Genomic DNA, 27,414 nt, shown 5'->3' on the forward strand with positions numbered 1-27,414 from the left:
TGGATTTGAACCTCCACCTCATGTCTCTTATGGCACTAAATTAAACAGGTAAGGCTAACTATCTCTCAATCAAAAGTCTGTAATCAGATGGACTATATATATATATATATATAAAATATTAACATTCAGTCATATGAGAACAACATGATACCTGACATCTTACAGAGTCACAGGGCTTAAATGTTGTGGCAGCCAACCTGTTCATACCTCTACCAAGTACACATTTATCCGATAGGTGTTTTACGCTGTACTTAAGAATATTTCACTTACACGACGGCAGTCCAAGTACACATGTTTTAGGCGTTATACCCTAAGTGCTTAAGGTACCAACCTGATTTGGACCTATACACAGCCAATACGTCAGTAGGTGAATTTACCTGCCCAAAATCAATACACACAGGACTTCAGGTAGCTGTCTACCTCTCTCGTTAAACACTACCTGGCAGATAACACACCTGGTTTTCTGATCAATGAGGGCAGCATGGTGATTGATTGGTGCTCAGAGCAAGCTTATGGCTTAATTACAGTCAGCAATTTACTGCCAGCTAATGAGACAGCAGTGAGAGGAGAGGCTGTGAGCATTTTACAGCTCGCTGATCATTAATACAAATGCACATGTAAAAAGGTAAGAGCAATCAATATGAAAAACACCTGTAAAAATCTACGACTATAATTTTACACAGCTAACTGAGACATTTCACATTTTTGATACATCACCAGATTTTCCGCAGTGCAAAAAAGAAACATCACAAGATACAGTATTTGAGAAAAGTGCAATTTTTACTTAAGACAAATTAAAAACATAAAATATCCCTTTTGGTGCTAAATCTTAAATTCAATAGGGTGTGAGCCTACAAATTACACACATTATGATTTATTCAGACAAAACAGATATCTTAATCTTAAATTAAATGCATCTGTAATTTGATCTAAACATCTATGTCCCATAGCATGTCTACCTGCAATGTGGGGCATTGTTATGGGTATGGAGGAGGAGTTTTATATCTCTTTATATTTGCTGTGAGTTTAGGTCCAGCTAATGTGGGCTTCCTTTCCAGTCGTACATGGGAAGGTCTGCCAGCAACCTGCGGATCATTGCAGGTTTCCCCTGGGTTCTGTCCGGTTTCCTCCTACTAAAATGCTGGCTGCCGTTGCATACGTGAAATACTCTTGAGTACGGCATAAAACACCAATAAATTGACATAGCACAATAACATAGACATGATGGACATAACAAAAAAAAAAAAGCTGCACATGGAATTTAGAACAGCAACTTAAATTTCCAACTGTACAGCCACCTTGTACAAGCATTATGTGTACATCACCTTGCTCAACACACTATTAAGCCAGCATCAGGTTTTAGATCGATACTAAGGGGGCGTTCTGTGCACAGAGCGAAGGGAAAGATAAACCTGTTTTGGAAATCTCAATCTGTCTGAAAAAAAAACCCCATATTGCAGCTAGGATGGTACCAAATATACGGCGGCAAACAGGCATGGATGGAGTGGGACTCCGTGAGCTGTCAACATTCAATAGTCTCCTGTACAGTTTTTTAACCTTATTGTGAAAGTCTAGGTTGCCTTCCTGGATAATGTTTTCTCACCTACCCCTAAAATGTGAACCTTTTCAACTGCAGACAAATAACAAAAATAGATGTAGTTTTAGATGTGCAGGCAATTGGCATTACAGTTTAAGCCGTACTCAAGAATATTTCACGTTTATGATAGTGGCCAGCATTATGGTGAGAAGAAATTGGGCAGAGCTTAGGGGAAACCCACGACCTTCTGCATGCTGCTTGCAGATGGCAGAGGAAGGCAGCATGAGCTGGACTTGAACTCACAGAGACTGTATTGCTGAGAAGCTCCTGGGTCATTGCGACTTGCTGGCATGCTAACCACCTCAGTCACGGTGGCCGCTGTAATATTGTTCTTCAAGATGGCCACCACATGATATAGCCTGGAAACCACGCACAACACACCGCCTGGAAACCATGCACAACATATCGCCTGGAAACCATGCACAACATACCGCCTGGAAATCATGCACAACATACTGCCTGGAAACCAAGCACAACATACTGCCTGGAAACCATGCACAACATATCGCCTGGAAACCATGCACAACATACTGCCTGGAAACCATGCACAACATACTGCCTGGAAACCATGCACAACATACTGCCTGGAAACCATGCACAACATACTGCCTGGAAACCATGCACAACACACCGCCTGGAAACCATGCACAACACACCGCCTGGAAACCATGCACAACATACTGCCTGGAAACCATGCACAACATACTGCCTGGAAACCATGCACAACATACTGCCTGGAAACCATGCACAACATACTGCCTGGAAACCAAGCACAACATACTGCCTGGAAACCAAGCACAACATACTGCCTGGAAACCATGCACAACATAATGCCTGGAAACCATGCACAACATACTGCTTGACTTTGTACAGTAATTTACACCAGTCGTCTTTGTGTGCAGGTATTAACCACCTGGAAACCATGCACAACATACTGCTTGACTATGTACAGTAATTTACAGCAGTCGTCTTTGTGTGCAGGTATTAACCACCTGGAAACCATGCACAACATACTGCCTGACTATGTACAGTAATTTACAGCAGTCGTCTTTGTGTGCAGGTATTAACCACCTGCAAACCATGCACAACATACTGCCGGACTATGTACTGTAATTTACAGCAGTCGTCTTTGTGTGCATGTATTAACCACCTGGAAACCATGCACAACATACTGCCGGACTATGTACAGTAATTTACAGCAGTCGTCTTTGTGTGCAGGTATTAACCACCTGAAAACCATGCACAACATACTGCCTGACTATGTACTGTAATTTACAGCAGTCGTCTTTGTGTGCATGTATTAACCACCTGGAAACCATGCACAACATACTGCCGGACTATGTACAGTAATTTACAGCAGTCGTCTTTGCGTGCAGGTATTAACCACATGGTATTGAATGATGATGTATTTTATTTATTTAGTTAGTTATTTATTTCATTGGTATTTCCTGATGCTGTATCGTAGAATGTTTCACTTCATATGATGGTGGCCAGCATTATGGTGTGAAGAAACTCAAAACCCACAACTGTCTCTTAAGCCCCAGAGCTTATAATTACCTGAGTTTTCACTAATAATGAACAGTCACCTCAACCAGTTCAAAATGACCACAGTATGAAGAATATACGAGACACCAGAAAACAACTCCCTTCCCTATTTACTGACCATTTTGTATAAATGACATGCTACAAGTAGAACCCTTACCTTCTGATATATGTATGGCAAATGCTGGAATCCTTGAAGCTATCTGGGACTGTTAAAATAACTACTCCTGCACAAATGTAACCACTGGATGGCATAAACCAAAATAGCCCCAACCTGAAGTGCCTGTGTTTAACTACTGCACATGCCACTGCATATGGCAGATGCAGTTAGTCCTACAGAGCTAGAACTGTTGCCACAGTGTATATGCAATAGATGTAGCACCACAGCTGACGAATTCAAACTTAACCCTCCATGGAAAACCTCATGGAAAACTGCTACTGTAAGACTCTCCATTACACATTACAGGTGAATGCTTACCTGTAAGAGTCTAACAGGTGAAATGAAATGCAATTAACACCTGTGCCATCTGCCAGCCCTGGGATTCTGAACAGTTTCCCTTAGCCCCTCCTTTGGCCCTTTTTTCCCCTTGCCCAAATTTGTCCTCTTATAAAGTGATCAATACCCGTGTGGAACTGCTCGCTCAGATAACGGAAAAACAATAATTAGCATTGGTCAAACTGTTCTTTTGTTTCTTGAATATACAGGTTACAGCTAAACAATCTGTCTACCGCTGATGACTTTTTGTTTTATGTAACCTATACCTCTGGCTCAGGTGCTCTCATTAGCAAATTTTTATAAGACCACAGATTTAATCATCCAAAAATATCTGTGGCTCTTGTGTGAGGTGTCAGTTCAGAAGTGTCCTATCATCCAAGGAATTGTGAAAAAGAGGACCACTCAGGTGTGGTACATCAAAGTCGCTTTGGGGGGAGAGCTTCCGTGGCTCAGTCGGTTAGCACACTAGCGCAGCGTAATGACCCAGGAGCCTCTCACCAATGCGGTCGCTGTGAGTTCAAGTCCAGCTCATGCTAGCTTCCTCTCTGATCGTAAGTGGGAAGGTCTGTCAGCAATCCGCGGATGGTTGTGGGTTTCCCCTGGGCTGTGCCCGGTTTCCCTCCCACTATAATGCTGGTCGTCGTTGTATAAGTGAAATATTCTTGAGTATAGCGTAAAACACCAATGAAATAAATAAATAAATAATTAAATCGAAGTCAGTTAGGATGAAAATGAACAAACATTCTGCAAGTACAGCACATGCCATTATTACAAAACCCATAGCAGAATAAAAGCCACCATAATTTTGTTGAAAGTGATCAAGATCACCTGAAACTTGAACACGATATGTAACTTGTCATGCTGGAGATATATGTGGTATTAAGTTTCAATTCAACATCACGAACTGTTTTGGTAAAAAAAAATTCTGGAAAACTACAGAAGATCAAAGAAAAAAAAAAGGGATATAAACTGTTCTGTAATTTGTAACAGTGAAGACTAACACACTGACAGACAAGGTGTAAACACATAGTCCTCTCCTGTATTGGCAGAGCACTAACATTAGCAAATTCAAAGAAATCATATCCTACAAATATGCCAATTATTGCCAACCTTATGCAGAGGTCAATCTGGATGTCAATAATAAATCAGAATCAAGTCATTGTTCAAAAATGAAAAACTTATGCTGGTTTCAATCTTGATCTGAGGTTTCACATTAAGTTTCATCAAAATCTGACAATATCTGAAGGAGTAATATTGCTGTCCAAATTATTTATCTCTCATGTTTTAAGTGAAAAGCCAGGAATTAAGGCCTGAGAGAGCCACGCTTGCATGCTATTGATCAGCAAACTGAAGGCTGCAGGTTTCCTTCTTGTTCTCAATGGTCACACTCCTGGAGCAAGTGTGCCAACTTCCTTTCCACTCTGACCTATTTCCTCTTAGCCTACAGAATGATGTTTAGTACCCGGCGAAGTGTGCTAGTTTCCCTCAGATTCTGACTCTTTCCTCTTTAGGCTACATGATGATGTTCAATGCATGACAAGGTGTGCTGGTTTCACTCAGATTCTGACTCTTTCCTCTTTAGGCTACATGATGATGTTCAATGCATGACAAGGTGTGCTGGTTTCCCTCAGATTCTGACTATTTCTTCTTCTTAGGTTACAAGATGGTGTTCAATACCTAGTAAAGTGTGCTGGTTTCCCCCAGATTCTGACTATTTCTTCTTTTTAGGTTACAAGATGGTGTTCAATACCTAGTAAAGTGTGCTGGTTTCCCCCAGATTCTGACTCTGTCCTCTTTAGGCTACAAGATGGTGTTAAATACCTGGCAAAGTGTACTGGTTTCCCCCATATTCTGAATCTTTCCTCTTTAGGCTACACGATGATGTTCAGTGCCTGACAAAGTGTGCTAGTTTCCCACACATTCTAAGTTTCCTCTTTAGACTACAAGATTGTGTTCAATACCTGGTAATGTGTGCTGATTTCCCCCCAGGTTCAGACTCTTTTCTTCTTTAGGCAACAAGATTGTGTTCAATACCTGGCAAAGTGTGCTGATTTTCCCCCCAGATTCTGACTCCTTAAGCAACATTTTTTTCAATACCTGGCAAAGTGTGCTGGTTTCAACAAGGGTATTGAGAAACATTTGGCAGCTCTTCAGTTGGAATAATTCATTTATTCTAATCTGTAAAAATTTTGACATCATATCTTTCACAACACGATGACCATACACTTTGACGATGATTCTGCGTGCAAGATGACATTAATTTTGGCCGGGATGTTGCAGCTGATGCCAATTAGCCATTTTTTTTCTGGTGCCAGATAAATAATCAGTATTGATTTAGTGCCCGGGAAAAAGTTTGCAAAGCTGCCTATTTAAATTAGATTCCTGTTAATTAGTGTTTACATATATGTACACCTCGTCCAATCGGTTGCTGATCGTTTTCCTTCTGTCAGAGCGGACCGATATCTTGCCAACCAAGGTGCCAGGTTTCACAAAGAGCTTGTATCATCCTACGCACATAGCTACTTTATTCTGCATCTGCCAGAATGTAACCCTAAAGGAATAACGTTGCCATGGTAATTGAAGGTGCACGCATTGCTGTGAGCACTTTTTTGTTGAACAGGGTGAATGAACTTTGATATGGTGAGATGGAATTCCTTCAACATTTGTGTAAAGGTGTCTCTGGTTACGACATGAAGCTGTTGCAGCTTTTGATGTGAAAATAATATATCGGGGCAAATTTTCCTTTCATCTAAATCCATGCCTTTGAGCGATATGAAGTTTATAATAAAACATACATTGTGACCACATGCTTAGTTCAAAGTAAGCCTTTGTATATTTTTCTCTAGAAATTTTGAAATTGTTCCATAAAATATTTTCACTGTACTACGGATTTCGAAAATGCTTTCCCGAGTTAGGGCATTTTATGATCCAACTAAAAACACTGATTTCCTAAGCATGGGCATTTCAAAGTGCTGTCAATTTCGATGTATTACGTGTTATGAATGACCCAACTGGGGTCAATCACTGAGCTTGAATAACATATGTAAACTCTAATAGCAATCATTAATGTGAATTAACTGACTTATGAGCCGGTTAAAATTATATTGTAGCAAACATATTTATTTGATTGGTGGCGTTACATGTATCAGTGGACACACACATGTACAATGCATACCAAATGTATCTTACGGTGTCCAATATCTGGTATGCACATGTATCATTGTAATAATTATCACACAATGTTGTAGTCATCACATACATTTCGTTCGCTACAGCCTTTTATAATCATTGCTGACTCAGCAATAACAAAGTGCTGACTCAGCAATAATCAATTCAAAAAAGCTCATACATAATTCTTCAACCAGACAAAATTACCAGCACATGCCTCACACAATGCAATATCTGGAGTGTTATCTGGATCACACATTCACAAGTTGAACAGGTGATACATGCATGTACATTAAAGCTCGTTATGAAGGGAGTCAGGTGTGAACAACTGATCAGGTTGTAAATATTGATCTATCTATCACCTGTCAATGTGGCACTGATCAGAGTAAGATATCTACATTTGATGATTAACACCGGAAAGCATACTATCAATAATGCAGCCATGCACCTGACTTTCAAAACAATTACTGTCAGATCATTTCTCATGTACTTGCCCGAGGGTAGTGGTTTTTTCTTCATCTGGTTCTGCAGAGTTTAGCGAACACAATGCATGCAAAATCTTTTTGCTACCATCTTGTAAGTGAAATACTTCTGATTATACAGCAACTACAGCCACAAGTTAATAAATCAATAAATATACACTTACATATATTCAAAAGGAAGAGCTAAGGCATATTGCACCAAATTTTATGCAATACTTTTCTCAAATATTCACTGTGATAATTAAGTTAATGACTTAGTTCCACTCTATACGAAAATAAAATATGTTCACGCACACTTATTCTTAGCAGATAAGTAGAATATCTAACTTGTGAACAAATGTGTTTTATAACAACTGTGTCCAAGTCATGTACAACTGTACATGGCAAACACACCATTTTTACACAAAATTTATACATTTACTTGTTTGATTACAGTTTTATACTGTTCTCAAGAAGGCCAGCATTATGCCTGGAGGGATCCGAGCAGAGCCCTTGGGAAACCAACAATCATCTGCAGATTGCTGGAAGACCTTCCTACGTACAGCCAGGGGCCTCTGTGGCTCAGTTGGTTAGCGCACTAGCGCAGCGCAATGACCCAGGAGTCTCTCACCAATACAGTCGCTGTGAGTTCAAGTCCAGCTCATGCTGGCTTCCTCTCCGACCGTACTTGGGAAGGTCTGTCTGTAACCTGCGGATGGTCGTGGGTTTCCCCAATTTCCATCCACCATAATGCTGGCTGCCGTCGTATAAGTGAAATATTCTTGAGTACGGCGTAAAACACCAATTAAATAAATAAAATAAAATCCTACGTACAGCCACAGAATTTATACAAAATAAGGTAGCATGGCACATTTCCAACAAACGCATTTTCATATGAATATGAATATATGAAACGTAGTTAATTTCCAAATACTGTGTGTAAAAATTACGTTTCTTACAGTTTTACTTAAACAGCTGCTGTCATTCACATAATGATCTGTTTTATTACTCCAACACAGGAGAGTAGGTTTTGCTGACATGTACTTGTCTGTCTGCATGTCTGTCTGCAGCTTAGTATAAGAGGTCATCCATCTCTCCGGATAAAATGCTGGACACAGGCTGACCCCCGAACTACAGACTATTCATTTTATGATGATCCAATTAGAGATCCAAGATTTTTTCAAACGCTTCTTCACAGTTAAGAGAGGACAGAAACTATGAGTACTGTCCCTTTGTCTGCTGAGATCCAGGGAATGGGTATTTGGCAGGGAAAGACATTCCCAGGATATTCTTTCTTGTTGATTTATTTGACTGGAGTATATAGCCAGCAAGAGATAAGCATATACATGTACTCTCAGCTTTTTGTTGGGAATTTGTCGCAAGTTTTTTTTTAAAAATTTTTCTTTCCATGTACATTTTTCAAAAATTCCTATCTTATTCACTAGCCAGATTAAAAACAAAATGCCTTATGATAGATCCTATATTTTCTGACAGGATTTTTTAGTTATTTACTTGATTGGTGTTTTACGCTGTACTCAAGAATATTTCACTTATCCGACGATGGCCAGCATTATAGTGGGAGGAAACCTGGCAGAGTCCGGGGGAAACCCACAACCATCCACAGGTTGCTGCCAGACCTTCCCACGTACCTGACAGGATTAGGTTATGCCCAACAAAGAATTCTTATAGGTTGGAACATATGGGTATAAATCAAAGTTTTGAGTCAAGAAATTTTCATAGACCATGCAATTAATCATTTATTAACCCTCAAGCACATTTTTCATTTTCGGGTGCATTTTGAACTACATGAATCTATACTGAGAAGTCAGGTTGCAAATTACAATTTATGCATACCTATATATTTGCATACACATGTACCAGAATTAATTTTTTATCATGTTACAATAAAAATTATATTTTACACATCAGACAGCATATAAAGACGTCAAGACACTTCTCTGACACACTCTCTGGCATTCTAGCACATGGGCAATTTTTTTAGAGGAAATGCTAAAAAAAAAACAACAGACATCCAAGCTATTTGTTTTTTTATTTTCACATTTCCCCCTCATGCTCAAAATCTTTACCCTAGTAGGTGGACATTACAATACACATCCCCCGGAAATGGAAATGGACTTATTGTTAACGAGAGGTTCTGAGGAGACAAGGGGGCGTTTATAGCACTTCAGTGGCGTTAATTACCACAGGAAGAGCGAGTAGGCGTCGTGGAATGATCTGAGGTTCTGTAGAATGACATGGAAGGAGAGAGGCAGGCTTGTGGGGATTCTGCCTGATGGTGTCCACAAGCTTTGGGTGAGATATCACTGTATGGGGGAAGGGAATCCCACAAGTCAACCCTAACATTCCAGTGAAATACATAACCAAGGGGCACACATATGCCCTTGTTAGTCCAAACCTAATCACTGCTTGAAATCTTCCTACAAACCTGACAGCAGTCATAGAAATGAAAAATTCTTCAGTACAGCGTTAAATACCTATCAATCAATCAATCAAACAATCTATGATTTCAATCACTGTTACCTTGATAATTAATTCCCTGAATAATATGACACAGTGAGTATCTAATAAGATACAGTGAGTATCTAATAAGACACAGTGAGTATCTAATAAGACACAGTGAGTATCTATTAGACACAGTGAGTATTTAATAAGACACAGTGAGTATCTAATAAGACAGTGAGTATCTAATAAGAAAAATCACAGCCCCTTCGCATTATGAGTTGATCACTAAGAAACGTCAACATTTTTATTTGATCTTACGATCGGCTGACTGTGTTTTAAAGCCACACTCAAAATTTTTTCATTCATGCAGTAACAGTCTGTTTTTTCGGTGATAATAGAAACCAGACATATTTCTTCCTTTGTTATTAATATTCTGGTAATCATGAGACATGTACTGTATGGTCAGTGCCTCACTCATACTCTTGTATCTACTGAATGAGGTAAACTAATGCAATTCTTCAACCTTTCTGCATGTTTGCAAGGTGTTTATTCAGACATATTCTGACGTCACTACTCTGTGTGGACAGCTAAAATAATACTTTTTGTGTAGCCCTGAAACTGGCCAATCCAACCAATGCCATTTTGTCGTCAAAATCAAATTATAAAAATGTGCATAAATTGCACTGAAAGTCGTTTTTTCATATGCAAAAAGGTTGAGGCATTAGGATTGTTCATGCATACATATACATACAAGAAAATTGTAGAAGCGCTACTTACCAAGTCCCGGACTTTTAATCTCTCTGTATTTAATGTGTGCTGAAGGCCATCCACCTGTATACTCAGGTTCTCACATTCGGACGTCCTATCGTGAAGTTCTCGGTCCTGGAAATCAGAAATGTCAATAAGATTTCAGAAACACACACCCCAACAGGGGTCATCTTCTGAATGAAATAAAAATAATATATATGTATATATCTGATATGTATATACAGCATGAGTGATGAGAAAGAAAAAAAAAAAAAAGATTAACGAACTATTCATCAATGTACAGGTGAGTCATATGATCTGGATTATTTTATACAGAGACATGTAAATATACTTCTGAAATCTGCATCAAGTCCACAATGAGAGCCATTCAATGCCACAGAGCTGCTGATCAATATCTAGGACCATTATAGCTTATTCTGAAGCCAGCCAGCCTTAAAAACACAATTCACCTTTTGAATTCCCACACACAGGAAATATGTTTGTAAAACTTGTTTACTCCGCAGTTTATTTTAAGCGCAATGAGTTGAACTATAAATTGAGGTGTTTTTATTACCTGTTTTTTTTGTTTTTGTTTTTTTATTTACGTATTTTCTGGTAAATATGTGGAGGTGAAGTGAAATAATGTGAAGTGTAAATTAAAATTAAGGTGTAAATACACCACGGCATAATATCAAAGTGTAACATCACATTTGTTGTTATATTAACTTTTTCGCTGTGAGTTCAAGTCTAGCTCAGACTGACTTCCTCTCCAGCCATAAGTGGGAAGGTCTGCCAGCAACCTGCGGATGGTCATGGATCTCCACCTGGCTCTGCCCGGTTTTTCCCACCATAATGCTGGTCGTCTTTGTATAAGTGAAATATTCTTGAGTACGGTGAAAAACACCAATCAAATAAATATATTAACTTTTCTTGTGACACAACATTAAGCATGCCCACAACAAAATATTTCCGCAATATTCTTCCTACCTCTGATACATGCGGTTTGCTGATTACAAGTATGGGTTTATTATTACTTTTTTTTTTTTGCATTTTTTAAAGGTATCATCATGATCTCTAAGCAGTAATTGTTTTAATTACATACCTATAACGAGTTAATTAGGGAGGATATAATAATAACATATCAGAAGTTGTAGCCTGGGAAAAGTTATTCTAACCAATTACATGTCAGATATGCATGTAGTAAGGCTCATAACCCACTCTCACACAAGTTACTCAACTATTCCTATTGTGAACGATATTAATTGCATTATTAGTCATGATTTTGATACTAAAGTCTGACGGCTACCTGACCACCTAAGTCTTTATACAGAGACATATGAGCATCCACATACACATGGGAACATGTTGTAACCGACAGATGAACGCCTGGTAAAAGTGTGCTCATAGTGAGCTAGTGGCATGCTATAAATCTCATAGTGGGCTAGTGTCATGTTATTACTAAAGTCTGACAGCTACCTGACCTCCTATGTCTTTATACAAAGACATATGAGCATCGACATACACATGGGAACATGTTGTAGCTGACAGATGAACGCCTGGTAAAAGTGTGCTGGTAGTGAGCTAGTGGCTGCTATTACTAAAGTCTGACAGCTACCTGACCAACTAAGTCTTTATACAGAGACATATGAGCATCCAAATACACTTCGGAACATGTTGTAGTCGACAGATGAACGCCTGGTAAAGGTGTGCTGGTAGTGAGCTAGTGGCTCGCTATAAAGCTCATAGTGAGCTAGTGGCATGCTATAAAGCTCATAATAAGCTAGCGACATGCTATAAAGCTCATAGTGAGCTAGTGGCATGCTAAAAAGCTCATAGTGAGCTAGTGGCATGCTGTAAAGCTCATAGTGAGCTAGTGGCATGCTATTACTAAAGTCTGACGGCTACCTGACCTCCTATGTCTTCATACAAAGACATATGAGCATCCACATACACACGGGAACATGTTGTAGCCGACAGATGAACGCCTGGTAAAAGAGTGCTGGTAGTGAGCTAGTGGCTGCTATTACTAAAGTCTGACAGCTACCTGACCACCTAAGTCTTCATACAAAGACATATGAGCATCAACATACACATCGGAACATGTTGTAGCTGACAGATGAACGCCTGGTAAAAGTGTGCTTGTAGTGAGCTAGTGGCATGCCATAAAGCTCACAGTGAGCTAGTGGCATGCTATTACTAAAGTCTGACGGCTACCTGACCACCTATGTCTTTATACAAAGACATATGAGCATCCACATACACATGGGAACATGTTGTAGCCGACAGATGAACGCCTGGTAAAAGTGTGCTCGTAGTGAGCTAGTGGCATGCTATAAAGCTCATAGTGAGCTAGTGGCATGCTATTACTAAAGTCTGACGGCTATCTGACCACCTATACATGTCTTCATACAGAGATATATGAGCATCCACATACACATGGGAACATGTTGTAGCCGACAGATGAGCGCCTGGTAAAAGTGTGCTAATAGTGAGCTAGTGGCATGCTATTACTAAAGTCTGACCGCTATCTGACCACCTACTTCTTCATACAGAGTCATATGAACATCCACATACAAATGAGAAAATGTTGTTGTGGACAGATGAACGCCTGGTTAAAGTGTGCTCGTAGTGAGCTAGTGGCATGCTATAAAGCTCATAGTGAGCTAGTGGCATGCTATTACTAAAGTCTGATGGCTACCTGACCACCTATTTCTTCATACAGAGTCATATGAGCATCCACATACACATGGGAACATGTTGTTGTGGACAGATGAACGCCTGGTAAAATTGTGCTCGTAGTGAGCTAGTGGCATGCTATAAAGCTCACAGTGAGCTAGTGGCATGTTATTACTAAAGTCTGACGGCTACCTGACCACCTATGTCTTCATACAGAGACAAATGAACATGTCCACATGGACACCCGCATTACGCACATGTGCACACGCCACCAGATCGGACAGACTTTTATCAATTAATACATTCCCGCAACAATTACTCTAAATGTCAGGCTAGTAATTACATCTATTACGTGCATGGGTAGTCTACTTTATGACCCGTCAGTGCTGCATATGTGGGGGAGGGATGGGGGGAGGGGGAGGGGACGCATTTGTAATGGGTGAGTAATCGTAAACAAGGCACATATCCTCAAGGGCAGCACGTGTTCTTATCCCCAGAAGTACTGTTGTTGTGAACTACACAATATTTCTGCTATTCACCATGTAGGTACACTACAACCTGCCCCACTTATAAAAAAAAAAAAAAACCTCTATAAATCAAATGTATATACTGTAATTCTTCAACCTTTTCCCATGTTTCTGAAGTGTTTATTCAAGCATGCTCTGAAGGCATTATTCTGTGCTGAATGTTAAAATTATATTTTTTACAAAGCCGTGAAATCGGCCCATCCAACCAACATAGGTCTTTTAAATACACACACCAAAAGAACTGCAGCAAATATGAATACATGATCTCTTTCAAGTCTCCAAAATCTAATTATAGATGTGGATAACTTGCACTGGAAGTTGCTCTTTCATACGCGAAAAAGTTGGGGAATTAGAGTACCTCTATGTATCACTAAAAAATCCCAGTAAAGTTGAAAAAAGTACCTTTTTATTTTAATGATGTTGTATTTAAGCAAGTTTAAAGTAAGAGTAACCATTCATTCACATTGAGAAATTCAGAAGTGCCACCATGACAGCCATGGGAGGAAACTGGCCAGCCATCAATCCACAAGTTGCTGGCAGACCTTCCCCCGTACCACCCAAGAGGAGGTCAGCATGAGCTGGACTTGAACTCACAGCTATTGCATTGGTGAGAGGCTCCTGGGTCATTGTGCTACTCTTTACACACTAATCACCAGCTAGAGCAGTAAAAAAAAAAAATTTTATGTCTTTTAAATACACACTCCAAAAGAACTGCAGCAAATATGAATACATGATCTCTTTCAAGTCAAGGGCCGCTTGTCCCCTGTCAGTGTTAATTCAGAAACCAGAGCCAGGGAGATTTCACTCAAATGGCAGCTGTCACTGTCTGATAAGGGATTATGATGAAAAGATATGATACTATATGAAAGCTCTATGGTAATTCATGCTTTAATATTATGGCAACGCTAAAATTTTGTCCACTAAAACTTTTCTTCACGTAAAAAGCTGGAGCCAGAAGAATGTGTAATAAGCAATTATCTATTTTGGTGAGAAATTTATGGCTATGGCAACGCACATTGTGATGCACTAAGCACAAAATCTTTCAAATTTAGCAAAAGATAAAAAGATCAAAGAGCTACAGAAACAGTATGAAACTGTGATTTGGTTACGTGTGTCAGCTGTATAGATCTTTTCTTAGTATGAAAATATTTTTCCTCCTTCATAACCCTCATAACAGCGACACAGATTTAATGACCTGTAATAATTTTGTCACCTATTAAATATAGGATTTAACCAATTAGCCCAATACAATAAAAAAAAAATACCCGACTAGCTTCTCCCAGAAATGATGGCAAGCAAATTGCATGGCAGCATTTTAACAGCTCCGAAAGAGCTGGAAGTGCCATAAATAAATTATCCCCCACCTGGAAGATTTCAAAATTCCGACAAGACAGGCATAAAGTGTTTTGCATCGCAGTGGAGACTGCAAGTAAATAAAAGAGAACCACGATAATTTTGCCTGTGACATTTTTGACAGGGCTTCTGCAACTGATGGCTCTTTGTACAAGGAGATGTGATGAAGTGATCTCTTAGCGTTCTGAAGAGATGCAATCGCCCACGTCCCTGGCAGTTATCAACAGCCTTTAACGAACATTTCTGCGAAAACATTCTCCAGGAGGCTGGAGCGGAAATGCTTTTTCAAGCCTTTGAAAGTTCGATAAATTCTGCCTGGTGAGATTCAATCATCTTTTTTTTTTTTTTTCTTTTCCACGCCATACCTAATTTCTTTAAAATTATTCCTTGCTACAAAAAAAAAGAAAAAAAAAGGCAGCTTCTGACGTGCACATGTTCAATGCATCAAACATGCCATCTCTCGTGACTAACTGAAGATCAGCTTTCAGCTTATAATTACAAGACAACACATTAGCTAAAAAATAAATTATTTCTAACTACAGAATTCCTATTTTCTAATTTTTTTCCCTATTTTAAATACAAGACAGACCGCAAATACTGGACTTTCCACATTTTCAAGAACTGCAAATAGGTTGCAAAAATATGCAACTAATAAACATTTATTTTTCAAAAAATTTGGAAAAGTGTTCCACTGACAAGTTAAAACATCAATGTACAGAATAAGATAAAAAAAATGTACATTTACAGCGTATCTACTACTAAAAATACTTTTCGTCCTCAAAGCCCTCAATACTGAACATAGTAAAGTTTAAAAATTCTTTGTGAGCTAAACACAGGGATGGAGACAGGGACTGATGTGATTATGGAACCAAAATTGAACCCTCCACAGCCATCACTGTTGGCATGAAACATTTCCTTCACCTTAGATTCAAATTCAGATAAAAAAAAAGTTGCAGGTTAATTTGAATTTCATCATAAATGATTATGAAAAAACAGAAGATAAGTATAGCGGAATTGTACAACGAACAGGTCATTGACTGACTGATAGCAATGCTTTCAAATTATCTCTAGCCAATACTGGGGCGCTCAGTAAAAATAGCTCTGTCAAGTCTGCAATTTTCAGCATCTGAGATCTGGAAGCTGGAGGATTTAATCTCTACGGTCACTTTCCTTAAAAATTCACCAAAAAGGATATCATTTGTTCCTTTTCTATAATCTGGCAGAATAAAGTGACGAAAAGCGAAAAATATTGGGCTGGCATCTTTATTACCAGCTGAACATCAACACCGTGATCAGTGAAATCAATGATGCCAAACACAAGTATGTTTCAACCAAAGTATGTCTTGGATTAATTTGAACTGTGGTGTATTCCAAATTGAACTATGACATGGAAACCAAAATCCTACGAATCAATCATGCAATGCTGTTCCTGCTCTTAAGCATGAACTAAGGCACAGCAAAAACTGGTGCTGAAATAATACAGTCTGATGCCAGGCCTACCCAGCCAATTCTTCAACCATTTCAACCACCTCTGCAACCAATATTTTTGAAACATTTTGAGAGAACGATGGTGTGCGGAGAACTAATTTGTAAAGTTTTATTCAGTGTGCATCTTTAGTCAGCAACAAAATATAGATTTTGGCATCATCTTTATAATAATTGTATGCATAAATTTCACTGAAAAAAAGCGCTTTAATTGAAAGGTCAAAAAAGGTCAAAAAAGGCCAAAGAGTTACAATAATGGAGTCTATCTTGCTGGGATACTGTCAGCAGTGCATCAGGCGCCCGTTCATCTACATCCTAAGGTGATTGTTCATCTACATCCTAAGGTGACTGTTCATCTACATCCTAAGGCGATTGTTCATCTACATCCTAAGGTGATTGTTCATGTACATCCTAACTACACTGCATCAGGCGACTGTTCATCTACATCATAAGATGATTGTTCGTCTACATCCTAAGGTGATTGTTCATCTACATCCTAACTGCAGTGCATTAGGTGACTGTTCATCTACATCCTAAGGTGACTGTTCATCTACATCCTAAGGTGACTGTTCATCTACATCCTAAGGCAACTGTTTATCTACATTCTGAGGCAACTGTTCATCTTTATCCTAAGGCAGTTGTCCATCTACATCCCAAGGCAATACTTCTGGGGGACTTTGTTAAAGCAACATCTTCTTCCTGAACAAGCCTGACTGAATCGGGTATACGTGCGACTGTGCGTCTGAGTGGGTGCGACACTAGTGCATGTCATTAGTCATTGAACTGACACCTGGCGGTCAGCTGAAGTAACAGAACTGACCAGCCCTTTTTAAATGATTTATTAATAATATCTTTCGATTTTCTATATTGACATTTCAAGGGGAGATTTCCAAGACAAACAAGAGAGAGTTTTGAGTTTTCTATGCGCAGAGATCAACTTATCTTATGTAGATCTCTTGTAAATCGTAAAACAGTGTATACAGCATACACAGAGGGTCAGTATTTCTCCATAAAACTACAAGCGTACATATTTCTGTTTCCAGCACATTTGTCTTTGTCTTTGAAACACCCTATTCTGAGGAAATCATTTAACCTGGAAGTGATATGGAAAATGGGAGAAAAATTGGCAGCGAGACTCTGGTTTCTACAAAATCTATGGTTAAGCGTTATTCACACATTTGAAAGGGGATGACTTTGTAAATCAACAGGGGGCCTCCGTGGCTCAGTTGGTTAGCATGCTAGTGCAGCGCAATGACCCAGGAGTCTCTCACCAATGCGGTCGCTGTGAGTTCAAGTCCAGCTCATGCTGGCTTCCTCTACGGCCGTACATGGGAAGATCTGTCAGCAACCTGCAGATGGTCGTGGGTTTCCCCCGTGCTCTGTCCGGTTTTCACCCACCATAATGCAGACCGCCGTGGTATAAGTGAAATATTCTTGATCAGCATCATTCGTCAACGTTCCGAATTGATTAATATTCACGCAGGCGCAGTGTTTTGTCCTTCAAAAACCTGTATATTCCACTTCTTTAATAACATATACATCAGATGAAAGATTATTTAAGAGCCATAGATAATAGTTCGATTAATTTGTGTCAAATTTTTCAAAGGGAATAACAGCACCACTAGCACACTTGCAGCAGGCTACTAGCAGGCTACAAGCATTCCAATCTTTACTGACTGAGCCTGTAGAGTAACTGGCTTGGTACGATGATTAGGGATTGCTTGCACTAAGGGATTATAAGCCTATGTTGATCACAGCGATCATCCATCACAGTGTTATAACTTATAATCTCTTAAACAAGGTGATTGTAAGCGATCATAATAATACTTTTACGATCAGAAATTACAATCGGCTCAACCATGTTGTAAATGTTTGCCATCACTTCAAACGTAACATTAAGTACATACAAATAATTGCCTTAGATAAACTGGTAACTAGCAATTTTCGTACCCGATTTGTAAACATGTGCACTTTAATCATCTCCAAAAGATTTTTTTTTACCTCATGTTGTTGTGGTTATCTGCTGAATCATTATGACGCAAAACTCTTTTGAAATGAAGGCAGGAAAAAGTTATTCACTGCTACAGACCACTTTCATATATGTCTGCCCTACAATCTGTTTACAACTGTTTACAACCCCTTTGCACAAGTAGCGCAACTTCCTTTTTTAACTGATTGTAAAGTCATCTGCATGGTGTTTATACAATTGACTGTATCTATGATCCCTTTGTGCAAGCGGGTCCATACATCTTGTAGTGTTCCAAAAAACCCTTCCATGGATGAACCTCAGGCAAACCACTGGCAGGTCAGTGACCCATGACACTGTACTGTCGTGTTTGTGTTGTAAACTTTCAACTAAGAACGTCACATAAGTATAGAAAGCAGTACACTACTCACCAATTCATGCTTGTGTTGCAGGTCTTGTCTCAGCTGCACGATATCATCTTCCAAGCCACGGTTCAGCTCCTCCAGTCCATGTATTCTTTGTCGACTTTCACGGAGCTCTTCTGACAACTGAGGAGAGAAAAGTATACGCTACAACATTTCAGCAATAAAAAAATGCAGAAAACTGATAATTAGAATTGCGGAAGCTGAACACAGATGGAGCAAGTCTGAGCAACCATGCATGTAACTGTAGTATATGTAGGCCTATGTATACTTGAGGGTTCACGTCATATTTAGCAATTTTTCAGTCATATGACAAACGAAAACAGCAGTATAATTAAAGGATTAATTAACGCATGTATTATAAATACATGTATACAAGGAAGAGGTTTAGAATGATATTAAACATGTTAAATGCCAGTACATTGTCATTTATGTTGATTTAGACTCTGGACTAGGCAGTATTTTTTCATTACCTGCGTAACATCAATGCTTATTTACCATAACAGGAAGTCCTAACACGATGGCACGTTTTGAAATGCATAACCTGTAATTAATCTAATCCTATTTAAAGCCATAGGATGAAATTTAAATGTAATCAGACAAATTTGACAACATGATCCTGATTGCAGAGCAATTAAAATTTATTTATTTATTATTTATTTGATGGGTGTTTAAAGCCATACTCATGACTATTTCACTTGTACAACACTTTGAGGGTAACATTATGGTGGGAGGAAATCAAGCAGAACCTGGTGGAAATCCACAAACATGTGCAGGTTGCTAGCAGTCTTTCACCCGTTCGGCTGGAGAAAAAGCCAGCTTCAGCTGGACTTGAACTCACAGCGACTGCATTGGTGAGTGATTCATTGCACGCTAACCACCTTGACCATGAAGGCTCCCAGCAATTAAGAAGTAACAAATGATTTATTTATTTGATTGGCGTTTTACGCTGTACTCAAGAATATTTCACTTACACGACGGCGGCCAGCATTATGGTGGGAGGAAACCGGGCAGAGCCCGGGGGAAACCCACAACCATCTGCAGGTTGCCGGCAAGACCTTCCCACGTACGGCCTGAGAGGAAGCCAGCATGAGCTGGACTTGAACTCACAGCAACCGCATTGGTGAGAGGCTCCTGGGTCATTACGCTGCGCTAGCACGCTAACGGACTGACCCACGGAGGCCCCCAGTAACAATTGAGAATAAGCAATGACAATACATAAACATCACATGCATTTGTTTATGTTTGCACTGTTAATTAAGGAAGTATAATATACTACTGCATTTTTTTTTAAAAAAAAAAACAAAATGTTTGATTAATCATTAGGGGAATCATCTGACATGAAACAATTACTAGTAGTGCTTATTTTACATCACATGATACACTGATGAAACAGCAGCAAAATTTTCCTGTATCAATATAATCTAAGGCATGTGTTTTCAATTGTGTCATATGTGCAATAATTGCAACCTTAACTGTGACAAGTCATGGCATGCCGTGGTAAACAAACATGTTGTTTGACTTCCGACAAAGTTTTGCACGATCTGTGAAATATTGCCAAAAAGACATGCAGGTAAAGAGATTCTGGCCCCCTCACTTTACCCTGGATCTCTATGGATGGGCCATGGTTCCATCATCTAATTACTATTAGTTGGTCTACATTAATGTTTATTTACAAATTACACCTTTCAACATAAAAAAAAAATAAAAAAAAATGCATCAGGTACAACGAAGACACATACAAAAAGAAGGGTGGATAATTTATCTTGTCATATCGGATCATAACAGGCAATAAGCTGATATACTGAGAGTGAAGTAACAGGCTTTCTCGCAATAAATTAAGCGTACTCGCAAATTCTGCGGAAGTCAAATACCACTCATTACCCTAATGCTTCTAATTTTTGCAACACCTGTTCTACTCTTTTTTACAATAGAATACACATGTAATTGTAGCCGGAATATTGAGTTTCTTTTTTCTTACATGGTTTGACCAAATTCTGGTGAACAACATACTTATATCTTTACTTTTACAAAAATCTGGTAAAATCAGAAATATAATATTCTACTTTCAATGTCTACTACTAATGTCTGTCCAAGAAATTACAAGAATAGAGATTAGTTCAAACAGATCAAGACAAGTTTAAAATCACTCACTCTCACACACTCTCTGGGTGCAATTTCTACGCTCGGAGGAGAGTACACTGGCATTTAGTGTATGCAACACATTTTAAATCCGGTGTCATCCAATCAAACTGCTGGCGGGACTAATGTTCTCTCATGAATGTAATGTGCTGAGGCATGTATGCCATCACTAAGCTTACGGCCGTGATTTGTCACAGCCTCATCGGGATATTGCCTAATATTACGTAGCTAATCAGAACCCAAGGTCAGTGCTTGCTGGAGAATTGCTTGAAGTGATCGTGAGAGTAGGGTCCCCATACAGAGAAGATGCTTGGTTCAATGTGTACACCCAGTACAGACCGCTGTCTATACAATCATGCTACAGCTCAATACCCTGGTACAGACATCTGGGATCTTTCATGCCATGCCGGTATGGTTTTGAAAAAATAGAAAATTTTTTATTTGAAGATGCAAAATGTGAAAGTACTGTATTGAAATGATCTTAAATTTTGTCCATGATTAAGTCATCTTAGAAAGGTGTTCTGAGCTTTCTGAAGATCATACATGTAGAATGGCATCCTTCTGGAAAAAGGTAAATTTCAGCACCAAAAGTCAAATTCAATGACTCCTATTTGCTGATAAAAATGAACATATTAGGGAATTTTTTGTGTTAAATAGAGCACATACCTTTCAATCAAGTTCTCTTTTGGTGTATTTGATGGATTATTGCACATTACAATGCAAAAAATGTAGGTGTAATATAATAAAAAAAAATACAAGGGTACATCCTATTTAAGTGGTTCTACTTCGGAGAATTTTTGCATGAAAGTTTCGGGTAGTCAGAACCCTGGGTGTACACCAAGCCTGTACTGGATCATCGTTTCAGAATCTAGCCGTACAATAAGTACCGGTAATTACACTTCAGACCTACAATTAAGCAGCTACACTGGCAGTCAGAAAGAGAGGCGTGAAAGAAAAAACCACCGTACAAACTGGACTGACGGAATAATGAAGACAGGCACAAGGTCAACTGGAGAGACAGACATGCAAGCAGGATGACAGATACATAGTCTGAGACAGATGGACCTGAGGTGGACACAGATTAAATTGTTGGATGGCTGGACACCTACAATTGGTCAAACAGACGGACAGACACATGTGCATGGAGGGTCAATAGATAGAAACAAAATGGATGGACAGTTAAATGAAAGGCCAAAAAAGAAAAAATGGACAAAGTGAACAGTCAAATGAAAAGTGAAACATACGAAATGGGTGAATGGGGATCGAGATGGAGAGTCAAATGAAAGGTGAAACATAAGAAGCTGACAAATGGTGATTCAAAATAGGAGAGTCAAATGAAAGGTGAAACAGACGAATGGTGATTGAGATGGAGTCAAACGGACTGTCAGACAGAAACATGCAGACAGATGATCAAACAGACAGAAAGAGAGGGATGGTCATTTGGATGGTCAATTGGATGTCATTTGGACGGTAAATTGGATGGTCATTTGGACGGTAAATTAGATGGTCAAGAACACAAAAACAGAAGGGTTGTCAAATGGACTTGTCGTCAAATGATTTGACTACCAAGCTAAAAGACCCACTTCTTAAGTTTTCTCTCATCAGAAGATATAATGTAGGGCATTTTAGCTCGACAAATTCCTTTGCATTTTCTGAACATTACAAGCAAGCTTGTACATTTTAATCAATGGAAACATTTTCACTGATAATTACGACTATCAAATAAGGACATCTACAAGCATGCAGATCACATAAATCATTGTAAGTAACCAGGGTAGCTGGAAGCAAATATAAACAGGGAAACAGCACGGAGGCACTCTTCAGTCTTCAATAAACACCATATATCACCATGGCCAGCTGCCAAAGAGGCACAAGATCTAGGCATTACAGAAGTGGAATCTTGAATTCCACTTGATACACATCCACACACATTGCTCGCTCAGTGAATTTGCCCGAAAACGGCGCTCACGAAAACACAAAACAACTTACAAATTATTCAACATCAATGATGATGTTGTGTACATGTGTACATTTAAATCAACATTGCCAAGCTTTCATTAAAACCAGATGTCTATAAATGATTACACAAAATGCGATGTATTGCCGTTATTTTATCGTTTATCCAAAAGGATGTACTGATGGCTGTCTCCACAGGCATATGAATATTCTGTAATAGTATGACGGATAAAAAAAAAAACCAATCGTGACTTGCAGACTCCAGCAATGACAGGTACAGCACTGATATCACATGCAATACAAACACTAAACGCTTCGTCATCAGATAACAATTCATTTTCCCTGTGTCTCACTTTACATACTTTCCCGATCAAAAAGCATTGGAAGCCATCCAGATCTATTTATATTTGCAACGTAATTCCATGATTAGTTTCAAATGGTCTGTATCTAGTAACAATTCCAAGGTACAAGGCTACTGGCATGACAGATATACAGTGTATCGTGTTTATCGGCTTGATCAATGATAATAATCCTGACAAAATGGCAAAGAAATATTATCTGGGAAATTTCAGTTTCCAGGTTTAGGTGCCATTTGACATTTATCAATGTAGCACAGAAGAAAAAAAAAGACATATGTGAGAAACGAAAACAGCCAAATATATTGGACAAATATACATATATACAGGTTATGAATGCAAAAGTAGGTTTATACATAAATCTTCTTCGAAAGGAGTATCCACAATCCTGGGTTTACTTTTTAAAACAAGAGTTTATTACCACTAAAACCTCACTTTAAAACCATCTCAAGAATGTGTTTGCAAACTTTTTTTCTCACTGGCTTGCATTTAGAGTCCATAAATTAGTTATCAGTTAATTTTCTTTGCATTATTCAAGACTATCTACAGAGAATTGTTTTTCTGTTGAAGGACAAGCTCCAACCATGTATCCACTGGCTATAGATGCATGTAGTCAAACGTCTTCATAAAGTTATAAATTCACAATGATATTGTTCCTGCATGTATATGTATATTTGCATAATGCACTTATTTATTGATTCAATGTTTTTTTACTTGGTGAAAAAACGTACAGCTGTACGTTCATCGGACAAAAATTTCATCTTAAACACAGCTGTCTCAAAATACTTAAACTGTCATCTTAAACTGTTCTATAAACGCACTGGAAATTCTAACCAGATCTGATAAACTCAATTATCCTTTGAAGTTTATTAAAAGCTTCATTAAACCCTGTGGCTAAGTCATGAAAATTCCTCTTAAATCATAGGTGCATCATGAAGTAGAACAGACAAAATTATATCCAATTCCTGATAATTCTAAACAACGAATATTAGTCACCCACATAATTTAGGACAGAGCAAACGGTATCAGAGCACATTAAGCAACTGTGTCCCATTACCATTTACATTAGGCACTTTCTACATGTCAATAACATACCTCCCCCCCCCCCCCCCGGGGTGAAGCGGCAAAAAACAAATTTTTACATAATGAAAGATTTTTTTCCAGAACACGTCGTTTTCCATTGATCTACAAACCGCTTTCGCATCCAGCAACCAGACTTACATGTACATACATCACAACATAGCATGTGTCACGATACATAAATATGGCGATATACGTCCAATGTAACTAAATCTTTATAAAGGTAACACAGGATTACACAATTACACAATTCAGTTGGACTGAAACAACGGTACTGTATATATACTCTATATCTTTTCGACCATTAGAGCACTTTTTCTAGTGGAATTTATGCATACAATTAGCATGAAAATGATGCCAGAAATGAACTCTCCATGTCACTAAACATGCAAGTTTCATAAAATTGTGCAGATTATTTCTCCACACCCCATAGTTCTCTTGAAATGTTTCAAAATATTGTTCTCTGTGTGGCTGGAAAGGTACAAGAATTAGGGTAGTTTAAATCATGGCTACTTGTGTATGTTTTAAAACAAATGAAAGTACTGACTTTATCATTAGGTTTTAGCACTTGCACATTAACCAAAAACCTGATGAGTGAAGACAGCACTGTAACCGATGAAAACTTGTTCTGAAATCTAGCTGTGACGAAACTAAACACAACTGTTTCATACGCGCTTTTCATTTTCGGGGTCAGAAAAATCTTGGCCTTGCCAGAATCTAAACGAATTTGACAATAAAGTCAAAAACCACAGCATAAAATTTATCACATTTTTCATAATATCCATTACAATCAACCTAAGTTCATACAATGATATTTACAGTACCTACGTGATAAGGTACATGGTTTGGACACATTATGGAGTGGTTTGGACACATCATGGAGTGGTTTGACACATCATAGAGCATGCTTTGGGCACATCATAGAGTGGTTTGGACACATCATGGAGTGGTTTGGACACCTCATGGAATAGTTAGGACACATCACAGACAGCATGCTTTTGACACATCATGGAGTGGTTTGAACACATCATGGAGTGGTTTGGACACATCATGGAGTGGTTAGGACACATCATGGAGAGCATGCTTTGGACACATCATAGAGTGGTTTGGAAACATCATAGAGTGGTTTGGACACATCACAGGGAGCATGCTTTTGACACATCATGAAGCGGTTAGGACACATCATGGAGTGGTTAGGACACATGAAGCGGTTTGGACGCATCATGGAGTGGTTTGAACACATCATGGAGTTATTTGGACACACCATCGAGAGCATGCTTTGGACACATCATGAAGTGGTTAGGACACATCATGGAGTGGTTCATGGAGAACAAAGCACTTACCACCTCAGCATAACATAAAGGCTTTGGTAAGGTAACACCAATTTTGTGTTTTGTTTTATTGGCAAGCCGAAACAAAAAATCCAAAAATGGAATAAAAATACAACGGAAAGTTCACCTTTTTTAATTTGTCTTGGTCTTTGCATTTTTATGATTTTTTCCTGTTTTTCAAGGCTTTCTGATTATGTAAGTATGTCATCAAACAGGAAAAAAATTGTCACGATAGTCTACTTTCAAGTGCCATTTTTATACCCAACTTCAACCCTGAAAACAATTTATTTTCACTGTAATTAAAACTTCCATCGACTAAATGCAGTAACTCGGAACTGAACCACGATATATATATGATATATAAGAATGTGTATACATATTTATCTAGCATTCCTTCGATATGTATCATGGAACGGCTAGTACACCATTCCACAAAGGCCACAGTATACAGGAAGCAATCGGATCCCAATAGCTAGGCAAATGGTTTTAGTGGAGAGGGAAGCCCTACATGGCCCGAGGCCTTCTAGACGACATCACAGATGTCTCGATTGACAGATTGAGAAGATGTATGTCCTAAAGGGTTACCTCAGACAGACATGACCGGCATCACTGGATGGTAGGTGATCAGCGTACAACTGTATAACGGTATCCTTCCAGGGAATTCCAATCTTCATCGCATCAAAGCAATGCTGGCCTAACTAAGCCATAATTTGGGTAGCCACGGCAACTCTGTTGGGTTTCTGTAGTACGATTTAGAAGCTTTGGTTGATGTTATCAGACTCCCGGTTTTCCAATATGTACAGTGTACCAACTACTCCTGGACTGAGTATGGCAAATACAACATTCAAGACTGACTGGTATTTTCTATCGTCGACCGGCTTGGGTCTATTGTAAAGGATAAAGGCTGCACGTTCCAAGCGCTATACGTACGCCGCGCTTTCATGCCTGGCATCGGCGCTAACTCGCGGTTTCAGACCGGTTCCTGAGAGTGACGAGCCGCTATCACAGAACGCTCCAGCGTTCCGTCTTTCCAATCAATATTCAGCCGTTTCTACCCGAGATGCCATCAATATACCAGCCTGATTCAATGTTAATGACATATACACAGACAATGTGCACTGTAAGATGGCAGACTTCACCGAGGCTCTCTACCAGGGGGGACCTCACCTCGCTTGACTGAACTCTTCTGCTCAATAACCATCAGCATTTCAAGGATGCTGAGCAAGGGAGGTTTCAGAGGGTGGGTGGGGGGGGGGGGAGATGGGAACACTGACCATATTTTCACGCCAACAGACAATCTATGTGCTGAAAAACTTGTCACCGACATGATTATTCGAAAGGTTTCTGCATGCTACTGTATTTCCAACTATGATAGACCCATGTATCTTACAGTAAAAGGTCTAAAATTCCGCACCAAATTTTGCATTTACAGGGAAATATTTCATTTGGTTACATTTTTCCGGCAGGATATCAACCTACCTTTCAACCAATCTTCATATCAAATAATGAGCAACTTGGTCATTAATTTACCTTAATCCAAATCAATGGGTGTGGCAGTACCTTTTTATTTCATTTTTTTAATACCAAGGTGCTTTATGCCATACTCACAAATATTTCACTTGCACAAATATAATCAGGGCGTAATC

The 27,414-nt window shown here is 38.9% G+C and overlaps 1 protein-coding gene across 1 annotated transcript in view; it reads right to left on the minus strand.

Moving 5' to 3' along the window:
• LOC135476910 (peripheral-type benzodiazepine receptor-associated protein 1-like) overlaps positions 1-27,414 on the minus strand; it is a 152,548-nt gene that overhangs the window by 47,411 nt on the left and 77,723 nt on the right. Inside the window, exons 7-8 of the mRNA XM_064757055.1 lie at positions 18,913-19,029; positions 10,505-10,609 (exon numbers count right to left, since the gene is read on the minus strand). Coding sequence (XP_064613125.1) covers positions 10,505-10,609; positions 18,913-19,029 — 222 coding nt within the window. The remainder of the gene's footprint in view (positions 1-10,504; positions 10,610-18,912; positions 19,030-27,414) is intronic.

The sequence above is a fragment of the Liolophura sinensis genome, chromosome 10, assembly GCF_032854445.1.
Source record: "Liolophura sinensis isolate JHLJ2023 chromosome 10, CUHK_Ljap_v2, whole genome shotgun sequence".
In the NCBI taxonomy this organism is placed as follows: Eukaryota; Metazoa; Mollusca; class Polyplacophora; order Chitonida; family Chitonidae; genus Liolophura; species Liolophura sinensis.